Source organism: Pocillopora damicornis, chromosome 1 (assembly GCF_964200805.1).
Source record: "Pocillopora damicornis chromosome 1, jaPocDami1.2, whole genome shotgun sequence".
In the NCBI taxonomy this organism is placed as follows: domain Eukaryota; kingdom Metazoa; phylum Cnidaria; class Anthozoa; order Scleractinia; family Pocilloporidae; genus Pocillopora; species Pocillopora damicornis.
This window is the reverse complement of record NC_142670.1, coordinates 11526272-11546132: the sequence shown is the minus strand read 5'-3', so window position 1 is coordinate 11546132 and position 19861 is coordinate 11526272. Positions and strand designations below refer to the sequence as shown.

At 37.4% G+C, this 19861-nt stretch overlaps 2 protein-coding genes across 2 annotated transcripts in view; one reads left to right on the top strand and one right to left on the bottom strand.

Moving 5' to 3' along the window:
• The window catches only part of LOC149051961 (uncharacterized), a 193801-nt gene that overhangs the window by 98826 nt on the left and 75114 nt on the right, over positions 1-19861 (top strand). The window lies entirely within an intron of this gene.
• The window catches only part of LOC149051965 (uncharacterized), a gene marked incomplete at its 5' end in the record, with an annotated part of 48483 nt that overhangs the window by 7607 nt on the left and 21015 nt on the right, over positions 1-19861 (bottom strand). The window contains one exon of the mRNA XM_089200163.1: positions 3463-3834. Coding sequence (XP_089056289.1) covers positions 3463-3834 — 372 coding nt within the window. The remainder of the gene's footprint in view (positions 1-3462; positions 3835-19861) is intronic.

Below are 19861 nucleotides of genomic sequence, written 5' to 3'. Positions count from 1 at the left end.
ATCTTAACCGACATGAGTCACTAGCTCTTCCCAAAAGATAACGCACTTCACATCATTACGCGTTATTATCTAACAAAGCAACTGGACTGATAATTCTTTGCTATTTGTATTCACCGTCATTTTATTCAATCGACAGGATAAATGAACAGCATGAAAATAACTGATGACTGAAAGTTTCACAACTGTTTTTACTCGTAATAGTGATAGTAACAGAACCATCTGTCACTTCCCTCTGCTTACATGGTTCAAAGTTAGACAAGTATTTAATAAAAACTTCACTGGGTTTGTTTCATTTATGCAAATTTTATTGTAAACTTGATCCTGATTGTCAGAGGGTTTATGTAAATTCTATTGTAAGTATCATAAACTTTAGCAAAGAATGTTTTTATTACGCTTAAGCGCTTCTGGTACCTTTTTAGGGTACTCGAAATAACATTAAAAACAACAACAACAACGACAAAAAATCAACTCACCCTTGGAAATCTCACAAATATAAGCGTGTTGGTTTCCCCAATGTGTATCATTAACACTACCAAACACGCCCCGCTCGCCATTATTGTTCAGCTTGTACATGAAAGCCGCGACGTGTTCACTACTTGGCTCCCCTATTCCCCATTTACGAATAGTCAGAGGTCCTCCATTCACCCAGGTCCAATTCCCGGCTATTTTTCTTAAACCAATACTCCATTTATTTTTATAGTTCGTAGAATTTCGCCTTTGAATCTCGTCATTAATGAAATTCCATTCCTCTTCGGTTTCAAAGGAAACTAGGTCCCCTCCTTGCCTTTGGCAGTTGTATCTGCTCCACTGCCAGGACCATCCATCCACAGAAATTATGTACCAAGAGTTATTAAAAGTTATATTTGGGCATTCTACAAAATGGTAAAGATGACAACAAAAATACTAATTATCATAATGATGACAAATAAACTCATAATTATAGTAATAATGATAACATAAAATGATTATAATCACAATCTCAATAAAGGAGAAACATAAATGAGATGGAAACGTAACTTATTCTCTATTTGATTCCTATTTTTTGATATTATGTTTGATCAGTGTCAATTGATACAATACATTCGTTCTTCACTACGGCGTCCATCATCTCTGACCTGCTTTTCTGACTTAGTTAATTTCACATTGGCTAAGATTATCTGTGAATTCATGTAATTTTGGTAGTTGAGTTTTTAAATATTAATCAGTTCCTCGTTGAGCTGACACTTAAATTCCCCCTCCCCCCTTCAACCTGAACAGACTTAAAAACGTAAAATTAAATGTGAATATAAGTTCTTATAAATGTGCAACTGGAGATACGCAGTTCACGGTATACAGTTATTACGGGAAAGGTGCAAAAAGGTTATCAATATGCATATAAAAAAATAAGGATAAATTAATTAGGGTTAGCTCGATCTGTTTTTCGTTTTTCGTGCAGTTTAGAATTTAAAATCAGTCTTGTAAATAAAATAAGTTCATCAAACATGTGAAACCTAAAGTGACATTTTCTTAGCTTTCCCTGAACTCTGAGGTCAAGTCTAACCATGACCTAAAAGCTACCCGCAGTACCTTTCGGGGTTATCGCTTGCACTTCCGACACGCTTTTTCCGACAACCTTTCTCGAAAGAACTGTATTTATTATTTGTTTTTCTTAGAGGGCGCAGTTACAAATCCTGAAATCCTATTGATCTATAACGCGGTCCGGAATTTCCTCTTTCTGCCCACAGGCACGGTATCGCTTGCGGGAGGCGCAAGCTACATCCCTACACACGTGATTGCACCAAACAAACGAGCAAAATCCCACAACTTCAAAACCCAGACTTGAATTTATTTACAATTACTTTTCACTTAAATTTGTCTACCAAACCGGCACCGTTGTGGCTGTTGTGGCTGTTGTTGTTGATATTTTTAAAGTGTGCTTGTGTTTTTTTCTTGCGCACTTTCTAATAGACAGGTGTCAGATTTTGACAGATATTTGTACAAAAAATGTTTGAAACTCTGCTTTAAATCACCTTTTTTCATCACACAAATAAAAATATTTCGGTGAAGCCATTCTTTAAATTGCAATACCTCAGTCTGTTCCACCTACTCGCTCAAAAATTTTTCAGTTCATGGAGGACCTTGCCGTAATTACAGCCCTGACTCATTAGGGTTCTTTTGGAAAACATCTCGTAAAGTATACGAAAAAACTGTTATTCACCAGCTGAGGTCGGTCCATATTGGGAAAAACTGCACTCTGCCTAAAGTACCGGTGGTCAAGACCTCGGGCACAATCTTAGCCAATACGGACCTCCCTGTCAGTAAATAACATTTATCACTAACTACAAGAAACACAAACACGCACACACACAGAAAAATAAAATACTTGGATTCGTTATGTTCAAATAGCATACATACACTCACTGATCTCAGTGAACACGTCTTGTAACTTGTGGCAAAGGAAAATTCTGTCGGCTAGATTATCCTAACCGCAGCGCGCTGGACAAAAGTTGGCCCGGAAACGTACGATTTCGGTCGCTGTTTTCCAGCTGTAGTTGATGCGAAAAAGGACAATACTAAAGTAATTCAATTTCCTTTTGAAACATGTCTCCCGGAAATTAGTATGTTCAACTACTAATACGCGCTTTAAAATTCATTCACTGCTCACACGTACAAGTTAGGTGAGCTGAGCATATTCTGTGAACAATAATTTTACTTTTAAGAAGCAAGAGCAATTTTCATGACACAACTGCTAGACTGTAATTTTTCAGCACATAATATATCATAACATAGCCCGCGTGCATGCCCTATACAAGTCCTACTGAGTTGCTATGAACAAAATCTTTATTTGCGCACGCCCGTGCGTAAATAAGATGACGTGAGCTTTTTTTTTTTCCCCTGGCTTCAGAATTTCTGTCCTGTTAAGCTGCAGTGCAGTTTCCCTCTCTTAGGAATACGAAAGAAACCAGCGAAGAACTGCCCAATTTTTCAATCGGCATTAATCTTTTAGGTCCTGATCCACTGGGAATTCATTCATGAGTTCATTTGGCTTTGATTTTGTCCATTTCTCCGTAAACTTTGAGCTTTTCATTCACGGTTATCGGTTAACTGGATCAAAAGTTCTCGCTCAAACCAAAGTATAAAATGTGTCGTGTTTTTAACCAGCCAATAGGGGCGTTTCTTTACTTTTTGTGCGTTGTGAGAATTTTGCACTCTATTACAATAAAAGGCTTCTTCGCGCAGATCCTTGTTGTCGCTCTGCTATAAAAGAGTTTGCTCATGCTTTTAGCTGTGCGTATATCGAATTATGGATGCACTTGAGAAGTCTGGAGAGCACTCAAAAAGCTACAGTTGCTATCGGCTGCGCCTCGAGCTACTCTTACGCATTTTTCGTGCTCTCCAAACTTCCCGCGTGCACCCATAACTAGTTATACGCACGCTAAGCATGAACAAATTCTTAACATTATGGTTAGAATGTGATCTTACCTCCGGGCGTCTCGCAAATATAGGCATTTCTTCTAGGCGAAGAGATACTATTAAAGAGCCCTCCATTCTTAGTTATCTCCGCCCTTTTGCCTTTTTTCCTTGGCTCAGAATCTCGCCATTTCGAAATATTCAGTTGTTCTCCACTTAGCCAAGTCCAAACCCCGCCTTTCTTCTCTAAACCAATGTGCCACGCACTAGCATTCGAAGTACCACGCTTTTGAATCTCACGATTGATAAACTGCCATTCTTCCTCAGTTTCTATGGAGACTAAATAACCTTTCTGGTCGGAGCAAGCACGATTGTTGTTATCCCAATCTCTTCCGCTTTTCGAAAAAAAGTAAGAGGAATTTTTGAAACAGGTTGCTTGGCACTCTATGAGAAAAAAATAAAGGAATAAATAAATAAATAAAAAAACGTATACTGATGATAACAATAATGCTGATACGAATATAGAAGCGATCCCCGATCCTCTATGAACGGTTATATACGGGAATTGAATGCATGACCTCTGAGATACCGGTGCAGCGCTCTACCAACTGAGCTAACAAGCCAACTGGGAACTCAATTTATTTTTTCAGGCCACATTTTCATTACTACTTAAGTAGTGTTCATAACTGTTCATCAGCCGCAGTGCACATATATGATTTTCATATATTTACAGTATGGAATAATGCTGATGATGGACACGAAAAAGTGTTTTTTAATACAATTAATTTCAATAACAAATGATGGGCATCAAAATCCTCTACCTCACTGAAGCAAAAATTACAGTTAGGCTACGTAACGTTTTGAAAGTGGAAATTGGGGAGATCAGGATAATAGCACCGTTATTCATAGAATTTTTGTTTTGCTCTCCAACTTACGTTTTAAATCACAATCCGATGTAATTCTAACAGCAAGTCTATGGCTCATTATTGGCATAATCAGTCAGATATTGTCTTTTTTTACCGTTCATGTTAAGGTGCATAAATGTTAAAATTGAAATTACACTGCCTAACCTGTTCCTGGCAAATCCATGAACAAACGAAGGATGACTGTGGAAGAGATTAAGCAAATAAATTGATTGTTATCTCAAGAATAACATTTGAAACAATGAAAAAGTTTATTAGATTTCGAGTTTGATGTTGCTAATGCATTTTATTTGTTACACGCCCTTTGATATCTACCCACGAATTTATTACCTTAGTAGGGAGCAGACAGAGAAATTTTGATAAATGCCGCATCTCCGCAATTTACCAACCAGCTGAACAAAAATTGTTAGATGTGGAAAATATTTTTAAGGATACGGTAGACCTTCGCGAATGTACTTCGGAAAATTCTTTAAACGGGTTATTCGGAGTGCAACCAAATTATAAAACAATGAAAAGGATGTAAAATACGCTATCCAGAATAAAAATAGTGTTTCGTTTTAGTTTGCAGCAATTCAAAACGGACGACGGCTGTTTCTTTAAGCGAAGAAATCGGGTTTCAAATCTGACCGCTCAAATAACACTTTTACACACTTTAACCCGTAATGCTCGTAGAATTTCAGGGTAATCCATTGAACATGGCTGAATAGAGGACTTTATTAAAAGCCCAATTTTTTCATTTGAGCATAAATCAAAAAAGAAAAAAAGGAGTTCATTGCTGAATTTTAATACATAAAAAATTGTTATATTTTTAAGGGTTATTTCAATTATGTTTCTGTGACTGCACTTCATATTAACCCCTCAGCTTATTCTGAAAATCAATTTTCAAAAATTAAAGAAGAGTTATGATGTTTTAACGTACGACGATGAAGGAAAAAAATTACACCAATTCAACCATTTTTTTCCAACCCCCCGGTCGAATATCAAACTTGAAATCAGTCTAATCTAGTTCCAATTTAAGTGGACCCTGTTGATTAAGTTCGATCGTTTGTCTAAGCACGTCGAATGTACAACAACCATCTGAAGCATAAAAAGAGGAGACGTCTACCCTTTTGATATCTTGTCATAATGACATAAAACGACAGCAATTAAGCTATTCCTGCATCCTTAATATGGCTGCCAAAGCTGTTTTGTGGACCACCATGACGCAAACAACATGACCACCGCGTAAATGTCTCGCTTGTGCTATTTGCTTTATGATTACTTTGCTCATATAGTTTAAATTGCTTCAGGAATCCAATTTATAAGAGATCCTTCTTCAGTTATAAACTAAGAGTTTAATGCGGACATCTTTAGAGTCTGGTTTGTTTTGTTTTAATTAAGAGTGCCAAATAACCACCACCTGACAATTTTTTTCACGGATTAGTTTGGCTGACTTTCGCAGGACGTCCCGAAATCGATATAAATTTTTCGCAACAGGGGTTTATTAATTTCCGGAGTGTTTTTTATTTCCGGAGTGCAAATTTTACGATTATTTAGCTCAAAAGTCCTTAAAGTAAGACTATAAATCGCAAATGGCATTTCTAGCGATTAATAGTCTGAAAGCGTCTTCTATCACGAATAATAATCGTGGTAAGTACGAATATTAATCGCGTACAAACTCATTAATAGTCGTGTTTGACTGGCTTTTAGACTTAATAGTCGTTTATCGCACGGTTAATAATCGCATCTGACAGCAAATGTCCTTATTTATTGTTTTTTTAGAGGGCACGGTAACGAATCTTGCAATCTGATTGGTTCTTTACCCGGTCAGTAATTTCCTATCTCTGCCCACGGGCCACGGTAACGCTTTCGTGAGTCGCCGAGTACATCCCAACTTTCGTTGTCATTTTTCATAAATATACCTCGTTTTCCGGCTGGGCAGTATTTTTAAGCAAACACGTCGGTCACTACCTCAAGCCGATAAATAACTTATGAATCCTCTCTTTTCTCTCTATCAAATCACTTTGGTTGACAGAAAAATATTGGTTTCAGAATGAATTTGTATAAACAATAGTGTCATTACGTTGGTTGACAAGCGGCCTAAAAACCTTCTGCAATTAATTTTAATCGTTCCCAAAAAGTACCCAGAAAGTTGGAACGTGAGGTATTTGGTTACAGTTAAACTGAACGATGGAACTTTCATTCATTTCATATCTGAATTTTCTCGAGCAATTTGTTCATGATGAAAGAGCGAGCGAAGTTTTAATTTAAGTTCTACAACAAATATACGCTCCTGGTGAGTCTTTCCAATTCCGTTCAATTTGGACATTTGTACCTTAAATTGCACAACAGAAATTGAAGGAATTTTTTGAGAAAAGGCCGCATTACATTCCCTTGTGTCTCGTTGGAGTGTGCCGTTCGAATTTAGTTTTTGTGAAGGAAAGATCAGAGTTAAACACGCCATTACAGCAAACAGACGAACAAACTCTCACAACTTCAAAATAAAAAGATTGAATTTACTCACAATTAATTTCCTCGCCGTTTACTTAATGAACAGAGGTAAATCTTCGTACATGAATGAATCGTCTATGAGAGTGAATAATACTTTCCGTAAGATCATTAACTGATTTTGAAGAAAACATTGTCGTGACAGTCCTTGTCAAACTAGTTCTGTTGGTTTTCAAATGTTCCTTCGCTTTTCTTTTTCTTGCGCGCTCTCTAATTGACAGGTGTCAGATTGTGACAGATACTCGTAAAAATAATGTTTTAAAGTTTGTTTGGAAGCCTTTTAAATCACCTTTATCGTTACGGAAATGAAAATGTTTCGCTGAGGCATCTCTCTTAAATTTGCATCACCTCTATTTTAACTACCATTTACCCACTCAAAAATTCAGTTTATGGAAGATCTTGCCGTATTTACGGCCATAAATCATTCGGGTTCTTTCGGAAAGAATTTCGTCAAGTTTAAAAACAATAAATATGTTATTTACCGGCTAAGGGTCAGTCCGTATGGTGAAAAACTGTGACCTCGATCTTGAAAATGCTGCCCTCGGCCTACGGCCTCGGGCAGCATTTTCAAGACCTCGGTCACAGTTTTTCACCATACGGACCTCTCAGCCGGCAAATAACATATATTTATCGCGAGGAAACGTACTCTTCTCCAAAGAAAGTTCAAGCTCAACCTTTTTTTGAACGACCGCCATTACGATCAGAATTCAGTATTTCTTCGCACATGGCTTTTTAGGCAATAAATGTCACATATTTGAAGTTTTCTCGGGTTCAAGTTCTCAGTGAACTTCATTTCTGTTCAAAAAATGCGTTTACTAACAAAGTTTTCTTTGTTTTTCACTCTTCCACGAAGTACAGCGCGGGCTTACGGTGTTGTGAGAGACGTAATTAGCGTTTCTTCTCGATGATAATGTACACAAATACGTTAATTTTCGACAGGTTCGATTAAATTGAAGTTTAACCGAGAAAAAATACAAACAAACAGCCAAGTAAGTCGAGGTACGTCAAATTCTTCCCAATTACAGCTTTTTTTGAAGCTGGACGTAAGTTTACGAGCAAGCGACAGATGAAAACGGCAGCGGTGAAGAGTGCCAAAGGTGGAATATGGTAAAATTTTTTTCATGCTTAGATAACTTGCATCCCCTTGCACTAGTAGTCTTGGAAATGCAGAATTGGAAATTGCCAGGCTTAATCCTTTGAAAGGAAGAAAAAGGCAATGTTTAATTAATATCCTTTCCCCGTTTTGTTTTGAAGATACGTAATCCAAGAAAAAAATGCATTGCATTTATGTTGGCGAAGGAGAGAGAAATATTTGAGTGGCGGCCAAATTTCTCCACGCTGCCAGACTCTTTCCAAAACTAGTGCGTTTCCGAAATGGATTCTTCAGGGGCAATAGGGATAATAATCTAACGGAATGGAAAAACCATTCGCGATTTTTTTTGTGAAAACGTATTTTAGAGTTTGCAATGTCACGCCGATTCGGTGAGATGTTTGTTTTGTGATGGCGATATTTATTTAACGGCAAAATATAGTCGTTTTTTACCCGCAACTGATTGCAGGCAACAACAAGAACGGCTTTCCTTCATTTCTTTAAAAAAATAGCTGTACTCTCATTCAATAAAATTAAAAATTAATAAAAATATCTGACAATAGTGCGTGACCGTCGACTCAATTCATCGCTACGATTGTTTAGATACGAATTATTTGGATCAGAGCACATAATGTCGCATGGGTTATCATGTTTTCTAAACTTCTTTAATTGATGAGTTTGAGACTACACATACTAGAAACAGTCACAGAGATTTTGAGAGTATTCTTTCAGTTCATCGCAATAACCAAATTGGCTCTTCAAGTTGGCTCTTTCCTAACCGTGCGAAAATCATGTTTTCGCGGGAAAAAGTTAAAAAGCTTTTCAGCTGACAATTGTCTGTAAGGGTCAGATTTATCTTTAATATTATTGCATAACTTCGTACCTTTGTGTTTCACTAGTCTCTGGAGCAGTACTTATGAACAACCACGTGTAGATTTCACCAGCTATCTCGCGTATTAAATCTGCAACGCCCCTTCCGTTTTCCGTCGATCGCCTCGATAAAAATCAGCAATCCGTCAACTCATGTATCCCCATCACCATTTCAATTATCTTCGACCACAATTTTACGTCCCTACTGTCTCCATAATCATGAATGTGGTAAAGACACCTTAGAGATCGAACACATTGCCAAAAGAAAGAGCTTCTATGATGATCAATTGAAAAACTTGCTGTTAAACCTTAACCAATCACAGAGTGCATTTTGCTTCCTACCTTAATCGTGTCTAAAGTATGAGGGGCGATGGACGATACTCTTCGTTCACGCTTATTACCCGTAAGTCACTCCACGTGACATGTAGTGGATTGGTGTATGAAAGAAAGTGTCGATCAGTATTCTGACCATAGACGATGCCGAATATTTTAATTGGGTTACTGTAATATAATCAGCTTTGTCTTTAAAGGGTTGAACTGTTAAACAATTTAATTCCAACTTTCCCCTACATGTCTTTAGAACTATTTTTGGTGGTCTTTGAAAAGTTTTGCTTACTTTTCTGTGATTGGTCAAGCTTTGACAGCAACCATTGCTATTGGTCACCATGGACGCTCTTTGTTCTGGCGATGTGTTCGATCTGCAAGGTCTCCCATCCACACTAACGATTGCAGAGGACGTAGGATTGTAGGGGCGTAAAAGTGTGCACGAAGGACAATTTAAACATAGAAATGGGATATTGGCGATTCATCAGTTGGCAGATTACTGGTTATTACTGAGGCTATTATCTGAAAGTGGGTTTGTTTGACAAAAATCGGAAGAAGAAGCGTTGCGCGAGATTGCTGGTGAAATCTACCTGTAGTGCTCATAACCGCTCCATGAGAGACCACTGTAAAACAAAGGTACGAAACTATATGATATAACTAGTAGGGATAATTCCACCTAGTCTGTTTTCCAGTAATTGCAGCCGGACTCAAACTCCTCTGAAACTGAGAGAGCTACAAAAAATTATTTAATGAAAAAGCCACGATGGATGATGGTTTCTAAAATACACTGTAGAATAATAATCACATCACTTCAAGCGGTATGCAAAGTTACAGATGATAATAAGAAATCGACCATTAAAATAAAACTTGTCTTCGCAAACAATTGCCAGCTGAAAAGCTTTTTCCCGCGAAAATCGGATTTTCGCGGTAGGAAAGAGGAAGTCGAAGAGTTTTCTTTTTTAGGCCATGGCAAATTAATAAAAGAATACTCTCAAAATCTCTGTGAAAAATGTTAAGGCTAAAAGAGAGAGAAAACTTCTTATTTATATTCCCAACAGATTTTTTTTATCGGAGTGGTGCGTGACGTAGGCTTCGAATCCTGGATATTGAATTTTGACCGCTGATCAGAAACACTTTCAATGAGAACCCATATTTGTTCTTGTACATTTCTTTAGTTTACCTCTCAGGAATATACTAATCGAACGAAGGAAGTTTCGGAAATCATGAAAACCCATTATGTGCGTAGATCTAAATAATTCGTATCAAAACAAAGCATCGATGAAATGAGTCGACAGTCACGCACTGTCGTCAGATGTTTTTATCAGGTTTGAAATTTTTTGAATGAAAGAGTGTAGCAGCTATTTTTTGAAAGAAATGAAGAGAAGCCGTTTTTGTTGTGGCCTGCTATCGGCTTCGGGTAAAAACGATTACATTTTGCTGTTAAAAAAATAACGCCATCACCAAATAAACATCTTACAGAGTCGGCGTGACATTGCAAACTCTTGCACTCCTATTGCCCTCGAAAAACCCACTTCGGAAACACACTAGTTTTAGAAAGAGTCCGGCAGCGTGAAGAAATTTAACCGCGACTCAAATATTTCTCTGTCTGTTTCGCTCAACTAACTGCAACGCGTTTTTTTGTTTGGATTAAGTATCTCCAAAGCAAAACGGGGAAAGGATATCTGAGACACATTGCTTCTTTTTTTCTTTAAAAGGGTTAAGCCTGACAATTTCCAATTCTGCATATCCAAGACTACTAGTGCAAGGGGATGCAAGTTATCCAACCATGAAAGAATTTTATCATATTCCACCTTTGGCACCATTCACCGCCGCCGTTTTCATCTGTCGCTTGCTCGTGAACTTAGGTCCAGCTTCACGAGAAGCTGTTATTGGGAAGAATTTGACGTACTTTGACTTGCTTGGCTGTTTGTTTGTATTTTTTTCTCGGTTAAACTTCAATTTATTCGAACCTGTCGAAAATTAACGTATTTGTGTACATTATCATTGAGAAGTAATGCTAATCGCGTTTCTTACAACACAGTCAGCCCGCGCTGTACTTCGTGGAAGAGTGAAAAACAAAGAAAACGTAGTTGGTAAACACACTTTTTGAACAGAAATGAAGTTCACGGAGAACTTGAACCCGAGAAACTTCAAATATGTGACACATATTGCCTAAAATGCCATGTGCGAAGAAATACTGAATTCTGAATTTTTGGTGGTAATGGCGGCCGTTCAGAGAAAAGTTGAGCTTGAACTATCTTTGGAGAAGAGCACGTTTCCTCGCGATAAATAAGGACATTTGCTGTCAGATGCGATTATTAACCGTGCGATGTACGACTATTAAGTTTAAAAGGCAGTCAAACACGACTATTAATGAGTTTGTACGCGATTAATATTCGTACTTACCACGATTATTAATCGTGGTAGAAGACGCTTTCAGACTATTCAGAGAGTGTCTCTGTAAGAGTAGTCCGGTCGATTTTGCTTGAGACACGCATTTCGCTCGTTTCTCGTGTGTTGTAAGACATTCATGTACCTTTACTAAAACCACAATCAGTTTGATCGGATCTCTTTATTTTTCAGAGTTTTACGGAAATTAAATTTCACTCGAGCGAAGGCTTGTCGTGACACTTTTCAAGACTTTAATTTCATGCAACTTTGGAGGACAATTTACAAAAAACTACGGAACTCAGCAAAAAACAAATACCACAGCCATGTATATTAACTCTATCTTATCTATCGAGGCGACTTTCGTAAACATCACGTTTCAATCAAGGAAACAGGAAGACTTGAATGACACCTTATCGGTTCGCCTAAATCAAACACGCCAAAACCGATCAAATTCAAGGTTAACATTTTTAGGGACTTGTCAACATGAAGCGTAACCGAAATAAATCAAGCAGGTAAATCTAAAACCGTCAGAAATACATACGAAAGCAATTCAAATGAACTTTACTTTCAATTCAAGCGGCAAAATTTGAAATTGTTCGTTAAACTTACAATCCTCATGCGACCATTTCTTTCAACAATTCAAACACTACAACTAGTGTTCGAATTCCCCTCGTCGATTCCACCGCAAGAAATAACCTGTGCCACCCAAGCTTCGACTCGAATATGAAGTACGAATCAAGTAACATAACTGCTTCATCTTCGCGGCAATATCACGCTGGTATTTTGATTTTCCGATCGACAAGAACGGTGATCAGGAATCGATCGGTTTGTTTACCTCATAAACGTGACCGCTGACCAGCCGCTAAGTGAAAACAGCATTGCGCGGGGTGGGGTGGTTGGCGGGCTTATCGTCATAAGATATTCGAATACATGCTCAAAAAGCCCTTGGACTATCAGTCTAAAGAGTGAAGGCATGCTTCGTAGTACAGACAACTTTGATTTTATTCTCATAACTTTCTCCTTTAAATTAGAACTGGTATTAATTAATAGAGTTACCAATATATTTTTAACCGGGTACCCATATAACCTTTTTGTTTGTCATCAGTGGTATAAAATAAAATGTCTTTTCCACCAGAAACTTTTATCTATGTCCCATTAGATGAAATGAACACTATACTTAGAATGTTTGCTCTAAGTTATTTTTTTTGTTCCCAAGAATGTATACAAAGTGATAGAGATTTGATTCATTCCGCTGACACGTTCTTTTAAGTTATGTCGCGTGCAGGTTTTTTCTATAAAAAGTTGCGCGTGCAACACACCAGAATTGAAAATTCGTCGTAAAATCGCACAAACCTTAGAATGAGTGTAGGCAACTTTGACTTCTGGCGAGATTAAGTGGATGGTTCAAAGGACCCCCTGAGATTTTTTCCAGGACTATAACTGAGATTTGTTAATAACTTTGATAATCGTCATCATTAGCGGACGGTGCTTTTTGCCCATTGTTGTCATCATTATCGTTATCACGCCGGAAGAAGTATAAAGCCGGCATGTCGCCTTACCTAGCTACACAGAAAATTGTTCTCTCTTTTGCTACCCTTGGATCCTGGAAACTGTTACTATTAAGACGATCAACAAGAAAGCCTTTATAATTATTGAAACTTTTGATTAACAGAATGTAGGAAAAAATCGGTGGGGTGAGTTTTTCGCGTATCATATAATCTAAACGATAGTTTTAAATAAAACAAATAACAATTCATTCAATTTACCTTAGTTGTCTCGTGTTTAAAAGTGGCGTTTCTAGGGACCGTAGATTCTTCTCTGATCCTTCTTGTCTCAGCCAAGACTCACTATCATCAACTTTTTTCTTGTGCTTCTTACGGCATGGGACACAGAAAGCTGAGGTAAGCGATTGCAAATTTCTCAGTTAAAGTAAAGCCCAGTAGCATTCACCAGGAATTAAAAACCGACATGCACTGTTTACTTTTATTATTCTTAATTAAATAAGGGTTTTTTTTTAGTCTGCAAATTTAATCATATTGGTTAATGAGAATCATACAAACTGAGGAAAACTGACCGCAAATAATTGTGAACCGTACGCATGAGTAAGTATGTTGCGTTGTCAGGTGATTTGATCTTCTACAAAAACATTATTGATTATCAACCGAGCAACATTGTACATATTTCCATCTGTGATTAAAAGCACTTACACATGGATCTATTTTTTTTTCAACGTGATGTTTACTTAAGTACCCTTGATGTAATAAAGAATTTCTTCTCTTTTCGAGCAGATATGTCACGTGACAAAAACAGATAACAGAAAATGTTACTGAAGACTACCTGATTCAACTGGAATAATAACTCCAAACAGCTTTTGAATGTCCTGAGACCTATGCAAGGTAATTACATCTCTGTCTTGGATACGCTTCCTGACACCATCATGATCATGATACTGACATGTTACCTTTGCACTTCTCCAAAACTTCCCCAGAGTGTAGCGATGCCTATAGCAAATCCACATTTTTTTGTTTATCCTCTTGAGCGAGGTGAAATAGGCAAATCCTTGCCAAGATTAGCTCATTTTCACTGAAAAACCTCTTTAAACAGGTGGCAGCTAATCAAATGATGTTTTACTTCGTCATTGCATCCAGACAGTCGTACCAAACCAATTAAGCCACACGATGAACCAAAGTTTTTTCCATCTTTGCTATTCAAAAAGCAGTCCTGAGACATAATGAACGTCTCGCTAATGAACGACTTCTTCCTATACTTGTAATTGTTTCCAACGCGATACAAGTTCGGGAGATCTAAAGGAACTCACTATAACTTTGTACATTCGATACGATTTCAATTTCCGTGTCAAAGGAGAAGCCTACTGTAATTCGTGAGTGGTCAGTGGTTACGCTCGTGAGGTAAAGAATGGGTTTGTGACTTTCTCACTCAATTGAAATACTAGCGTCACTCTTATGAAATGGTTGAACGGAATACAGACTCCGAGCAGTCTCTTATTTTTCTTAAAGATAGTGAGGTCACACTTATCCTGTGAACATGGTGAAGCCGCTCCACGCGAGACTCGTATCTCGCGTCTTCGCCGCTCCACGCTCTCAGAGTTGGGCAAAGACAAGACACGTTATTTCCGGTGCGATACAAGAGGTTAAATGGTTATCTCAATTATCTAAACACATTAATTTACTTGGTAAAGATTTGTTTTTAAATCTATGAACTTATGCTAGTCCTATTTGAAACGAAATGTATTTGAAATAAAAAAGAATACTAAGTAAAACAAAAGTTGTCTGCAACACGAAGCATGCCTTCACATTAAGACTGAGAATCCTAATGTTTATCATGATACTTTAATGCATATGTTCGAGTGTTCCCAAAAATCTTCTGATTATCTGCCCGCACCCACCCCTCACCCCGCCCCTCGCCACTGAACCGTGCTGTTTTCACTCAGCAGCTGGCCAGCGGTCACGTTTATGAGGTAAACAAACCGATCTATTCTTGATCACCGTTCTTGTCGATCGGAATATCAAAATACCAGCGTGATATTGCCGCGAAGATGAAGCAGTTATGTTACTTGATTCGTACTTCATATTCGAGTCGAAGCTTGGGTGGCACAGGTTATTTCTTGCGGTGGAATCGACGAGGGGAATTCGAACACTAGTTGTAGTGTTTGAATTGTTCAAAGAAATGGTCGCATGGGGATGGTAAGTTTAAGGAACAATTTCAAATTTTGTCGCTTGAATTGAAAGTAAAGTTCATTTGAATTGCTTTTGTATGTATTTCTGACGGTTTTAGATTTACCTGCTTGATTTATTTCGGTTACGCTTCATGTTGACAAGTCCCTCAAAATGGCGGCCAAACTTGGAGATTGCCGAAAATTAGGCAAGTTCACGGAGTTATAAAGTTCTCGTAAAGGTCGGGCCGCAAAGTTTTTTTCTGTAGTTATCTTTTCTATGGCACCTACTTCCTAGCTATGTTAGTTGGATCAGTTAAGAACGCCTCACTTTTTCAAAAATTTACCTTGAATTTGATCGGTTTTGGCGTGTTTGATTTAGGCGAACCGATAAGGTGTCATTCAAGTCTTTCTGTTTCCTCGATTGAAACGTGATGTTTACGAAAGTCGCGTCGATAGATAAGATAGAGTTAATATACATGGCTGTGGTATTTGTTTTTTGCTGAGTTCCGTAGTTTTTTGTAAATTGTCCTCCAAAGTTGCATGAAATTAAAGTCTTGAAAAGTGTCATGACAAGCCTTCGCTCGAGTGAAATTTAATTTCCGTAAAACTCTGAAAAATAAAGAGATCCGATCAAACTGATTGTGGTTTTAGTATAGGTACATGAATGTCTTACAACACACGAGAAACGAGCGAAATCCGTGTCTCAAGCAAAATCGACCGGACCGCTCTTACAGACACTCTCTTAATCACAAGAAATGCCATTTGCGATTAATAGTCTTACTTAAAGGACTTTTAAGCCAAATAATCGTAAAATTCGCACCCCGGAAATTAAAAAACACTCCGGAAATTAATAAACACCTGTTTCAGAGGTAGTTCTAACATAGCGCACAACTTTTTAAAAAAAAATTCACACTTTGTTGGACTCAGTTGTACTCATCTCGCAATTCATCGAGCACACGGTACTAATATAGGTTGCTGTCAATAGCTGTCTTTGCACTTATACGAATGTGCCATTCCGGATTATTAATTTTTTTCTAATTATTTGGAATTGTATGGAAAGTGAAAAATATTAAGAAACCTATAATAATGATAATGTCGATGATACAAAGATCCCCAAGTTTTGCTTTAATGATGGACCAATAGGTTAGGAGTTGTGTAGGTTAGGAGTTGTGTAGAGTTCGGTATGTTTCGTTATTAGAGTTCCGTAGGAGTAAAAATCGAAATTAATATTTAAAAAATGGAAAGTTAATTTCGACGGTGTCATAGCTACCTAAGAAAAAAACAGGAATAACTAGCGTCGTACTTACCCAGCACAAAGCATGTTAAAAGGTTTTTGGAAGTTTTGACGGATTCATTGCCATTTATCATCCACTTCATCGTAACCAAGATAATCAAAAGTTTGCCGTTAAGAGTTATCATTTCGCTTATAGTTGATTCACCACGCTTTAGAGTTGCGGATTTGCGGCATCCTCGTAAAACCCCTTCGTACGATTTAGAGTTTAATGCAAATCATGATCTCTGATCACATGGTGATGGCGTTTGTCTCCATTTTTGTTCTTTCTGTCATAGACGGACCAATGGACAAAAAGCAGCTTCCACCAGATGTAGAGCATTGTTTTTATTAATACAATCGAAAAAATCTACTGCATCATAAAACACTTTTTGTAGTTGAAGTTTTGTAAAGAAGCAGCTCAAAAGTTATTGATGTTAAGAATGGTAGTTTCTTTATGAGCTCTGCTATATAAAAGTTGTCTTAAACAAACTTCTGTTTTATCAACGGGTAGCTAAAGCTAGTATACCATCTGTTCGTATGTATAAATGGAAATGATTCCTTTTTATTCATCTCGCCTATGGCATGCTGCGCGTTTCATTTGGTCGGTCTAATTACTTCGTATGCCTTCAACAGTGATGGACTAACTCGCTCTTGTGTTAATTAAGGTGTATTATTATTTTTATACCACGGCAAACTCCGAGTCAAAGGATTTCTTCTCAGTTATCTCAGATCATGAGTTCTATGTGAGTTTACATAAAGTTAATCGTTACTTGATCAGAAAACCAACGGAGGCTAACGGCCATAGTTTAATGTTCAGCCTCCAAAACAACTCTCCCCTGCAAAAGCGTCATGCAGACCATCACTTTTGTGTTCAAATGTTTTAATTCAAACATTTTAGAAGGGTCAGGGTGATGTGCTCTGTGGGCGAGACATTATACTCTACTACTAATCTCTCTGCGCTCAAGGAATAATTGATTATTAATTTATCCTGGAATATTCCCTAGTCCTAGTTGCCATGTATTTAGTCGATCGAAGCTTGAAGCGCTTTGACCTATTGCATTTGAGCGGTGTAGATAGAAATATACTTGTATACTTGCATATTCCAGGATAATTATTATTTTTTTTTTTAACTTCTTCTGCCTAAATCGTACGCTTCGTCATCCATGTATATTTATAAATGGGTATGACAACCTAGACTGTTGTAAAAAATCGACTCCTTCTCTGGCTTGTTGAAATTCCTATTCAGCGCTTCGTCTCCGCCTCTCACTTTAAATTGTATACTCTGTGTAAAAGTTCTTTAATCGCTGTGAAATGATGTGTACCGAATAGTTTATAATCTCTTGGTTTATGCCATTTCCGGCTAACATTGGCCCAGTTGAATTCCCTATTAATCGATGTATTTTCGATTCAAACCGATACTCCTTATCTTAGGAATAGCGAATAACAAATGGGTAAATGTAACTGATCCACAAAAGATCCAATCATAAGGGTTTTTCTGTTCTTTCTAAATTAGTTGTTTATTTATTAAAAAATTTACGTATTCATCTACTTATTCATTAAGCAACAACTTTGAATGTCAGCGTCATGTGCGGAGACTATTATTATTATTTAACCTAGAGAAAGAACATCATTTATCAACAAACCCAACTAATTTATTAAACAACTTGTAATATTCTTACCAAGGAGCGACTCTTAAAGGAAGTAGAATAATTATCCTTAAATAAACTGATAGAAGCGCACCACAAACTAATTCTTAGCTCAACACTGACACAATCTTACAGTTTTCTCCAAAGTGCCTCCAAACTAACAATCTCCCACAGTAGCTCTCTCTCGGTATAGCTTTCTGAAAAGTCAGTCACTCCCGACAACAACAAGTACTACTTTACTAGTTACATCATAACTACGTTACCTAATAAAATGCTCCAGAAAATTCCTTGGTTTTTCATTTCTGCATGACTGGGCTTCAGTTATTATTATCCATAGTAAAAAGCAATGACAGTGTTGGGTGAGAAGTTTGTAAACTTAATAAGTGAAATGTCGAATATGAAATAATCATGCAGCAGGCACAGAAAGTTAGCGCGAAAGAATCAAAAGATAAATACATTTAATTAAAGCTGCGTGCGAGAGTGGTTTTTAAAGAAAGAAGAGTCGTGATTTCCTGGCAAAAATTCCGGCCTCGTCTGTTGCAGACTGTGGTCTTAGTCGAAGGACAGTCATCAAGGTACTGAGCCTTTAGAAATTTAAATTTATAAATTTATAGGTTTATTTCGATGAATCTTGCCTGCAAATATACCATCACCTAGAAAATAAACTTATAATCCTAAAGAAGATAGTTTACAATCACAGCTGGTTGAGTGCTTAAACAATAATGATAAGAAAGACCTCTTTTCAGCTGCAGATCGCAAGTCAGATCGATTGTAACCGACTTATTGCTGTTAAATAAGTGATTGTACTAAGTAATTGACTGTCATTTCCGGTTGGCTGGATCCAGTTATTTAAGTTAAGTGCGAATTGGATTCAAATGCAGCACAAGACTGCAATTCAATTGCCCATACATCGCCGACCCCACTTGGATTGACCTGTGAGCTCTTCCTTGTGGAGTTGTTCTTTATAGAAGATGGAAAAACAACATTCGTCTTTCTTTTGAATCGCTCTCTGATCTGCAGATATACGAACAACATGAAATATGGTTCTTAACACTAGTACTCGGATATTTATCGAAACACTAAAGACTGATGATATGGAGTTAATAATTGGTTTGATGTTTTTTCTTACCTGAGTGTTTCGCATGCACTGCAGAGCAAAAATCAGGAAACCCTGCAGCAGAAACATGATATCAGGATCATTACTTTTTACAATATGCAAACAAACTAGTCAAATATCTATTAAGATTTCCAAGAAAGAAGGAAAATTGCATATCTCATAATTCAAAAGAGGTCTGTCTTATCTTGCCTAGTTAATAGCTTTTTGTTTTCAAAATTCAAAAAAAAATTTCATGTGACAATTGTAACGATGTCTTACTTGGTTAGAAAATAAAATAATGATAGAGATTGAATGATTTTGAATGTTACCATCGAACACTGACCTGAGCAGAGTTAAGTATGGTGAAGATGTAAACGAAACCTTTATGTACAGGCGAGAGGAGACCGAATAGCCACGTGACACCCAGCAGGGGAATCATCACCACGACGCATGCTTTGATGCCAATTCTAGGAGTTAAAAAGAGAACATTCCTTTATTTTTCCTTTGACAAGGATTTTTCAGTTTTAGATATCGTTAGGCTTTACTGATTAGGGAATGGAGAAGTTGGGCGAATAGAGCCTCACAGGAAGACATAGCAACCTCTTCCACTATTTTGTTATATTTTTATGATGTGAACCGTACCGTATTTGCTGAGAATGGTCTTCTTCCCTTGTTGGCTGCAACAAATTGGTCAT